General features: G+C 40.4%; 1 protein-coding gene across 4 annotated transcripts in view; it reads right to left on the minus strand.

Annotated features, from left to right (window-relative positions):
• Nucleotides 1-433: 433 nt before the first annotated feature.
• The window catches only part of LOC105939494 (zinc finger protein OZF), a 58,551-nt gene continuing 48,684 nt past the window's right edge, over nucleotides 434-10,300 (minus strand). Inside the window, exons 3-6 of one of the 4 annotated variants that reach the window (XM_036142227.1) lie at nucleotides 6,869-7,189; nucleotides 4,320-4,505; nucleotides 1,170-1,326; nucleotides 434-960 (exon numbers count right to left, since the gene is read on the minus strand). In XM_036142227.1, the coding sequence (XP_035998120.1) occupies nucleotides 672-960; nucleotides 1,170-1,326; nucleotides 4,320-4,505; nucleotides 6,869-7,189 (953 nt within the window). In that variant the 3' untranslated portion in view covers nucleotides 434-671. The other 3 variants (XM_036142226.1, XM_036142229.1, XM_036142230.1) reach the window with 3 other exon arrangements.

Genomic DNA, 10,300 nt, shown 5'->3' on the forward strand with positions numbered 1-10,300 from the left:
CTATTTATTCACTGGATTGCTGATTTTTCTGAAAAACTGAAGTCACTGGCCGCCATCTTGCTACTCCCTACTCTCACAGAACCCCATAGGATTTGGTTTTCTGGCTGTGTGAAAACATTTCACAGGTAATTTTACAGTCAGTGGATGTACTAACACTATCAACTACTAGGAAATTATGTGCTGAAAAAATTTGCATGTGATTTTTATATATATATATATATATATATATATATATATATATATATATATATAGTGTGTGTGTATATATTGTTATTTATATATTTATAAATGTTATTTATATAAATAAATAACATGCAAAATATTTCAGCACATGACTTTCTCAGTGCTTGATAGTTTTAGAACATAACATAAAAGTATATGGCATTTGACATTTTAAATGTCTTAAGCCCCCCCTCCTGAACATGAGAAAATCATCGTTGTTGGATGCTGTAGCGCACATATTCCCTAGTTACTGGAGGAAAATAGGGAGTACCAATATGGCGGCTGGTGGCTTCACAGCGTTGTGGATTATAAACGGCCAATGCGCAATCCAGTGAATAAACAGAGATCAGTGGGTGGTATGGTTTACTGCTGCTGCTGGGTTTCATGTGTGTGTAAGATGTTTATGATGTCTATTGTGGCCTGATGTCTCCTGTTCATCTCCAGTCTCATTAGCTTAGGAACAAGGCTGAGGGCAAAGTGGTACGCCTCATCAAGTTCCCCCTCTGGCATATAGGGTCTCTGCGCCGGCTCCTGCAGCAACTCCAGAAGTCGATCCCCAATGTCCAACCCTTGGGAGGGTCTTTTGTTCTGGTTCGTTTTAGGTGCTGATGCTGTCCTCTCCCTAGGACTGCGCGAGCGAGCCCTCTCTCGTTCTCTCTCTGTGGCTGTTGATTGATTTGAGAGGGATGGCGCAGGACAGGGCGTGGTCGACACAACAGGGGCGCCTGCAGGTTCCGCCTGTCCAGAAAGGGGGAGAGGAGTAGACAGTTGCTCCTGATCTGTCTCCATCTGCGCCGCAGGTGTAAAGTTGCTTTTAGAACTATTTGAGCAAAAATAAGCATTAATAAGCAAAATAAAATAAAAAGCGCTCATTTAGACTTATCGACTGAAAACAACAGTAAACAAATTACACTTCATGATTAATCAGAATATATGTATAAACTAACCTTCTTGGTTGCAGGTATGGGATTAGGAAGGACATATTTTTTTCAAATTTCCATTCTTTCGTTGTTCCCCCGGCAGATCCACTAGGCAGAGTGCCTTTCTTTCTGCATTTTACAAAGCTGTCTCGCAGAGCTCGCCATTTGGTTTTGCATTGTTCAGCTGAAAGAAGAAGAAGAAAAAAAGACCCCAAAAATCCAATCAATATTTAAAACTTTTTTTAACCCACAGGTACTTGGCCTCTGGAGACACCTTCAGCAGTCTGGCTTTCAGCTATCGTCTTGGACATTCAACAGTGAGCAACTCTGTCCACATGGTCTGTGCTGCCATTGAGAAGGTAATGATGGGACAACTTCTGCCCACCCCCACTGAGGACATGTGGGAAGAAGTAGCCAAGGGCTTCTGGGAGAAATGGAGTTTTCCAAATTGTTTGGGGGCCATTGATGGCAAGCACGTCCTCATACAAAAACCACCACGCTCTGGAAGCCAGGATTTCCTCTACAAAAAGACTTTCTCTGTTGTGCTTTTGGCACTGGCGGATGCGGACTACAGGTTTCGTGTGATTCAGGTTGGGGACTTTGGGAGAGCCAGTGATGGAGGCGTCTATGCTGGTTCAGCCTTGGGGATAGGAATGGACAGGGGGACACTTCATGTGCCTCCCAAAGGCCCCCTCCCTGGCGCTGCTGATGTTGATGTGCCCTATGTCATGGTGGGTGATGGAGCTTTCCCTCTAAAGCCATATTTGATGAGGCCATACCCAGAACATAACCTAACAGACAGAAAACAGATATTTAACCACAGACTGTCAAGGGCACGAATGGTAGTTGAAAATGCATTTAGCATTCTGGCTTCCAGATGGAGGGTTTTATATCGCAGAATTAACCTACAACCTACCAACGTTGACAGTGTTGTTGTGGCCGCCTGTATTTTGCACAACTTTTTGCTTGAACCGCGGGACAGTTTAAGACTGCTGGAGGATGCTCAGCAGCATGGCAGACAAATGGTGCCGGTGAGGCACATGGGAGCAAACCGCGCATCCAGAGAGGCCTACAATGTCAGGGATATCTTCTGTGACTTTTTTAATTCTCCTGCAGGCGGTGCAGCTTGGCAGGAGAAGATGGTGTAAAAAAAAAAAAAAAAAAAGATGCTGAGGCACCACTGATCCTCTGACTGTTCTCCTTGCACAAGTTTTCAATAAAACTGAATCCTCTCGTCCATTTTGGTAGTTTTTATTTTGCAGCTAATTTTTTTCCATGACACCGGTTACGTGTGGACTAGGCCTGAGTGTTAGACAAGAGATGCTGTACAAATGTAAACATGTATGTATGCATTTTTTGCTTTCCAGAATATTTTTTTTCTACTTTCAATCTCTTAATGTTTTATTTAAATGGACAGGGTGTAACTAATTTAAATTCAACTTTATTTATACAGCGCCAATTTATGAAACACGTCATCTCAAGGCACTTTCCAAAGTCAAATTCAATCAGATTATACAGATTGGTCAAAAAAAAAAATCCTAATTTGGTTTTTAATAACCAAAGTCAAGTATTGCTATTATAACTACATATTCTGGCAATATTCTAACAACATGACATCAGAAATGAAAGCGTTCTCATAATTTAGAATAAGTAGTTTATAAATACATAGGTACTGGTGCAGCCACTGGGAGGCGCCATGTTGCGTCACTATTTCTGATTTCAGTAGCCGAAAGGGGACAAACTTATCAACATTTTCCCTATCGGCCTTCTATATGAAGATGTGCTGTCGGTGGAGGAGAAGTAGAAAACAAGCAAAGACGACCGTAGATCATTCTATTTGTAGTTTTCTGCTAAACTGGATAATTAATACTCTTTGCCCAGCGAGAGGGAAGAGAACGCAGTAATAACCTGGAGAAAATGAGAATCTATATCAACTGTTGTTACCAGGTGGAGATAATTCAAGAGGAAGGGGGGATTTAAAAATTGAACGCAGAGGTTGCAGGCTTTCTGCTGGCCAGCAGGTAAGTTAATTCAATGGTGAAGTTTATTTTGCCATTATGTTAGAAACAGGGCGGTGTGGTCCAACAACTACTGTGTCCTCCCGACAGAGACGGCTAGTTTGTTCGTCTCCCTCTAGTATGTGAGTATAAGCTGTTCACTGTCTGTAGTCTAACAGCAGAAGCGATTCTCTTTATTTGTGTTTATAGTCACTTTTTCAGAGGCCACGTTCATAAATGAGCTCAAAAAAACGTGACTCACAGAATTTACAAGCAACTTTAGCAACAAACAAAAAAACAAGCGGACTTGGCAACAGTGCCAAAAACCATTTCACACGATGACCGTAGCTATTAGCAGTAGCTAATACATGTTGACGTCAGATGCGCCACTGTGAAAAGTTTAATGGTCTGAAGTTGTTAAAGTCTTATTAAGACTGGATTAGTTTTAACTAGGGACCACATGAGGTTTGCAATAATTGCAGAGATTTGCTGTGTTGGTAATCGCATGCATATCGGCCATGTCATTAATCTGTAAAGTAAATACTCCCCCGCAAATTATCTACTATATTTTGCTGAACTCTGAGGTCCTCTGATAATACTAACCCAATATCAATAGGAATCTCTGAGATCTGGACAGAAATGGTCGGAATCTGATACGCAAATAGGCAGTTTTTGTTTCCTGGGCACATTTTTATTTGCTTTCGGCAAAGAATGCAGGCTGCATTGAACTATTTAGAAAACTTTTGGGTCCCGGGCCAACAAAACCCTATGTGCCCCTTAACACACCCCATCAAAAACAAAAGGCTGAAGAGAAAGAACATTATCCACGCAAATGACATGGTGGATCATGTCATTTCACTTCTAGAGCATCCACCAATATAGCTGCACATCCCCCACAATCTAAACCAGCAACTTTGCAAATAATCCTGGCTAGAAAATACCTTACAGGTATACTATTTGTCAGTAATACAAGTTTTTTTAACAGATACATTAAGAATATCATACTCAGGAGAGCTTGATACATCAGAATACATAAAACGTGATTTAAATAAAATGTATTAATGTAAAATTTGAGTAATTTGAATTAAATTACTTGACACAAACTACTTGTTCTTAACAGAATCAATCTATATGTAATTTATCATGAATTTTTAACAAATTACAACAGAAATGGACTTACCAGTCCCTCCCAGCATTGTGGCAATTTCTGCCCACGTAATGTCCTTTCTATTATTATCCTTATAGAAAGGATGAGCAGCGTCGTATAAGATACTGTTGTTCTCTACTTGCACAATTAATCGTTCTTCGTCCACCACTCTTGTCTGTCTCGACTTTTGCTTGTGCGACAGGACATGACGACTCACACCTTTATCAGGAGACAACACAATAGTTTTCAGAATAAATTCCATGTTTTCTTTAGATAGTAAATGACGCAAAAAAAAAAGATGGCAAATGTAAAAATGTAAGCATATTTATTAATATAACTAGTCCGTCTCTAGTAAACAATTTCCTATTGAGATGGTTGAGCGTCCTGTTGGTGTGGTGTGATTGGTGTAGATTGACTTCGGCCTAGCTCTGCCATCCGGTAAAATTATAAACGGGTTGAATTTTGCTGGATGGCCGTCCGCATGCTGCCGTCGCGTGGAGGCAGTTTAAATGTCCGCATTGATTATATTGACTACATATTCAGGGGCACAGATGGGATGTTTGGACTGCGGGGACTGCGTTATCAGCAAATTATTTAAATTCAATAAGTAATTTTGTGTAATTTGGGCTTAAACTGGTGCTCAATAACTTCCATAATAGGGTTGGGGTTAGTCATGGATAAACAACGATGAACATTGTTACTTTATGGACTACCGGAAGAAACTGGGACAGCTTTGGATTTCCTTTACTTTTACATGTTTGTTTATAGTTAAACACTAACGTTTACACAACTCAGAAGTGTAAACAAAATCAAAATATGTATATGCCTACTGTAAATAAAACTATGAATTTAAATAACATAAGTAGTAATATAAGGAATTCCCTACAGTGAAGAAAATAAATGTACTTTCTAGAAGCAGACTTGGTGAAGGATGTAAAAACATCTGTCCTACTTTTCTTTTTTTAATGGCTGGGTCTAAACTCTGGCCTTGAGCTGGTTTCCATTTCTAAAGTTTTTCAAACAAAACACAGAACACCATCAGTGTCCATAATAAAATGCAGCCAAGGATAAGTCTCTTACCATGCTTCATGGATTGTCAATGTCCGGCCTTATTTAGGAAAACCTTAGGGATCATGCAGCCTGCCTCTACTAACTTTAACTTTAAACTGACTAGGGCCTGTTTGGCTGTCATCAGGAATTGTGAGCTGGCCAGCAGAATGTTAACATTTTAAATCTAATGACCATAATAGGACATTTCTCAAATTATGTCAAATTACTATATTTAGAACAGCACAGCACGCATGTGTCATGGCCATCTTGTGGTCGTACAAACAGAGCAGTGTAGCTTGAATAGTTTACTTATGACTCACGATATGATTATTGTGATCATATGAAGGGAGTTTTTTTTCCCATTGATTTTCCAAAAACCCTGGAGGATTGCCGAGAAATGTCAGTGTTGGATACGTGTTTGTAAGCGAGAAGACTTTACTGTGGAATCTGACCAAAGACACCTAAATGTGGTCTCTACATTTACTTGGTAAGGAGCCAAACACTTGAGTGTTCAGGCCTGATACCACAGCGTCTGAGCAGGTAGGCTACGTTTATTTGGCTTTTTGTCAGTGGAATGAAAATGTCACACAATCCACGAATCATGTGCGCTTTAGCGTTGCATAGTCCGTTCATTATAAGCGATTTTGGGCTTGTTGTTGTCTAAAGTTATTTGCAACTTTCGTCAGTCGGCGGTTGCGTTTTCTTGTGTTTGTTTTTGAATGTGAAGTCGCGTTTTTGGCTTGGCTTTTTTCCAACTAAACACCTTTTACTGGTTATCACACCGTGCTACAAGAGTTATTAGCGAGACTAATATCAACCCCCTCTCCTACCTTTTCATATTAATTTCTGCTCATTTTGTGGCTTCTAACATTTCAACCAATGTTTAAGCTGTTCCACGCTGTGTTTTTTGACTAAAGCATGTTGAAATTAAGCTCATGGGACGTTGTCATCTTCCAAACCGATTGGCGTTGCGGTTGTTGCCGGTCTAGTTTGCACTCGTCCTGTCCGACCGGCTGGGAAACCGGGCCGTCTCCAGGCAAATGTGACGTCATTTGAGGAACATCCTATTAACAGTTGCTTATTAATATTACATTATACATTAAAAAATAAGTTTGGCTCCTCAACATTACAAAACCATTAACCTACTTAGTTTATTTAAAAAACGCTCCATTGTTTGTTTCTCTATTGAATTGAAATCCCCCGCTCTGTCACAGACACAGGGGCAGCAACCGGTTCCTCTTTAGGACTCAGGGGAATGACAGTCATCCTTGATATTTACACTGAAGGTCAGAACATAAAGAACTATAACTAGTGTTTTTACATGAGCAGCATTGATTCTATGTCGGGCTGGTGAAATAAAGCTAACGTTCTAATTTCGGCATTCGCACAGGAGACAGATGCAGCGGAAATAGTGGGTTTAACTTCTCTATTTTTTGCAAAGGTATAGCAATCCAATGGTTTCTCTTCATCTTGGACAACAACCTGAGCCCTAAATTCAATCACAATTTAAATAGTTCACCTCTTCATCTTACCTTGTTGGGAAGGAATTACTGAATCTGGGTTCCTGTCCGTTTCCGTCCCTCCATAGTCTTCTCCATCAGGTTCTGTTTTCATCTGGTCGGTTGAGCTGCTGGACGGATCTTCTGTGTCTGCGTTGTCTTCGGTTTTGATCTGTGGAAGCTCTGATAACTCCTCATCTTCGCTTTTCCTTTTCATAGCAAGAAGTGTTCCCTCTTGGATGACCCAGTGTTTCTCCTTCTCCTTCTTTATGAGCGGGGGCTTTGAGTCTTGCTGGACCAAGCTAGAGTTCCAGTCGTTCAGAACCTCCTCTTTGATCACCAACATCTGATGCACTGGAAACACTTGAACACTTAATTTATGATTATGACAACATTAAAAATAGCTCATTGCATTTATATGCACACACACGACAAATATGGAGAAAGTTCAATATTTGTCACACCAGAAAGTGAAACCCCGTGTATAACTCCATAATTGAGGTTCATTACACAGAATGAAATATTTCAAGCCTGTATTTCTTATAATTTTGATAATTATGGCTTACAGATAATGAAGACCCAAAGTTCAGTGCCCCAAAAAGTCTTGAGTATTGTGAAAAGGCTAAACATGAAAAACTCATGGTGTCATGCTCCAATTAGCTAATTAACTCAAAACACCTGCAATGGTCTCCTGAGCCTCTAAATGGGCGACGCAATAATGAGGAAGACTCCGGACCTGGAAGAGGAGAGCCACTAACACCCTCTACAAGAAGGTGAAGCCACAAAAGTGCATTGCTAAATAAGGTGGTTATTCACAGAGTGCTGTATCCAATCATATTCAGAGTTGCGTGGAAAGAAAAGGTGGATAAATAACAGAGAGAACTGCAACCTTGAGAGGACTGTCAAGCAAAAGCCACAAGAACTAGTACGCACTGGCGTATCATACACATGGGTTACAAATATTACATTCCTCGTTTCAAGCTACTCCTGAACTACAGACAACATCAGAAGCCTCTTGCCTGGGCTAAGAAGAAAAAGACCTGTAGTGTTGTCCAAAGTCCTCTTTTCAGATAAAAGTTAAATTTGTATATAACCTGGAAATGAATGTCCCAAAGCCTGGAGGAAGAGAGGAGAGGAACAGAATCCACGTTGTTTGAAGTCCAGTGTGAAGTTTCCACAGTCAGTGATGGTTTGGGGAGTCATGCCATGTGCTGGTGTTGCTCCACTGGGTTTTCTGAAGTCCTCAGTCAACGCAGCCGTCTGCTAGGAAATTATAGAGTGCTTCAGCCTTCCTTCAGCTGGCAAGTTAAATGCAGATGGTAATAGAGTTTTACAGCCAGTACCAAAAGCTGGTTCAACCACCATGGTGTTACTGTGCCTGACTGGGCAGCACCAGGGGCTGACCAGAACCCAATAGAGAATCTATGGAGTATTGTTAAGAGGAAGATGACAGATGCCAGATCCAACAAGGCAGATGACTTGAAGGCTTGTATCAAAGCAACCGTGGCGTCCATTACAGCAGAACCAAAGTGCATTGCCTCCATGCCACGCTGCATTGATATATAAATTCATGCAAAAGGAGAACCAACCAAGTATTGAGTGCCTAAAAAATTAACCATTTTCAGAAGCTTCACATTTCTGTTTAAAATGTCTATTTTTTTATTGATCCTATTTAATATTCAATTCTTTTAGACAGAATTTTGGGTTTTCATTACCCGTAAACCATGATCATCAAAATTACAAAAACTAAAATAAAAAAATCAATGATTGAAATGCTGTGCTTGAAAATAATGAACTGCATTAGTTTCACGTTCTGAAATTAATGACGAAAACTATTTACATTTTTAAGAACATTCACTTTTTTTCCCAAATAGATGAGAGATCATCTGATGGACTTGCTCATCTGCCCAAGGTGTTCACTGCCTACAATGACCAAGCAGCACTTTGAAAGCTTCAAGACAGTGTTAATTTGCTCCAGCGTAGTAAAACAAATGTCTTTCACTTACTGAGATCTTTGCTGTCTTGTTTCTGCTCCAGTTCTGATGAGGATGCTGCAGGTACGGGAGGCTCAAAGCTGAGTCCTCCAGGGACTTCTGCTTCAAACTTCATTTCAGACATCCTAGATCCACTTTGTTGCTTGCAACCTAAAGTTGGATTAAACAAAACCAAAACGTCATGCAAGAATGCATGTAATGCATGCATCAAGCGCATTGAGCGAAAAGCAGTCGCTTTAAGAAAAATCACATGAGCGTTGCGCTGCACGATTGCAGCAGTGGTGAGGGCAGTGTTGCTAAAATGAACGGGTTTCCGAGCAATTGGGCTTCTTTTGAACACTTTAGCCTGGAAAAAATGGCTTTAGGTGGGTTGTTAAAATTTGGCCTACGTTTCCTAACATTTGGGGCAAGTGTTGTCTAAGTCTAAGTGTTCATAGGGGAGAAAAATCTATCAAAATAGTTGTCATTGTGTGGTAGAAAAGTCAAAAAAATTACATTGTAATAAAATGACATTTACTTGCACTTGTTTTTATTAGTTCATTTATTTATTTTTAAATCTAAGTCATAAGTCTTCAGTCATCAATGATAGATGACTTAACAAAACAGTCATTGGCTAATAAGGTTTCATTATGAGATGGTATTGACCAATGAAAACGCCCTAAATATGGTTAACACTTCAACTTGTTTCATATTAGTCGATGTACGTGAAAGAACAATGTAAGCTTGATCTACACTGTGTGACAGAGAGAAATAATTTTATATTGTTAGATTGATATCGTTGGCGTTGCTAAGATAACGTGATTGGGAAAGTGATCTTTGTGTGAAAGTCACTTAGTTGCCTGACATACTGTAGCGTATGTGCAACGTTCATTCTTTGAATTAGTGCTGTTGTTTGCCAATAACGTGTCCTTTATTACGTGTGTAATGTAATAACACTTGTAACAAGAATTCAATAGAAGTTGACATTTGGGGTGTTTTTTAAAGAGCTGGGCGGGTTTGGGTCAGATCTGGCAACCCTGGGTGAGGGGCCAAATTATGTTTGAGTGTAAGAAGAAACGAAACCCAGTTTTCTGTTGCCAGAACTCAATGAAGTGAAGAGCATTAACAGGAAATGTAAACAGCAGCAGAGCTGCAGTGATGCTGCAGAGCAGAGAGTCTGGTACCTTGGTCAGCAGCTCTGTGTCCTCTCTGGAACTGTCCCCAGTCTCTCTGTCCTCAGCTGGACAACAAGATCAGAGGAGGAGTCCACAGAGGATGGAGTCTTCCTCACACAGTCTGATCAGCTCGGAGAATGGACTCGTCTTGTCACATAAAACCATGAAGTATGAGAAGCCTTAAAGTCAGACACTCTACTGTCTCTGTTAGCTGCTTTAGCTCCATGTGAGCGAACAGTCCCTTCAGCTAAAAATATTCCACGCCACAAACACGGGCTGGAAATAACCGCAGCGGTTCAAGGATAACACACAAAACG

This window comes from Fundulus heteroclitus, chromosome 10 (assembly GCF_011125445.2).
Source record: "Fundulus heteroclitus isolate FHET01 chromosome 10, MU-UCD_Fhet_4.1, whole genome shotgun sequence".
In the NCBI taxonomy this organism is placed as follows: Eukaryota; Metazoa; Chordata; class Actinopteri; order Cyprinodontiformes; family Fundulidae; genus Fundulus; species Fundulus heteroclitus.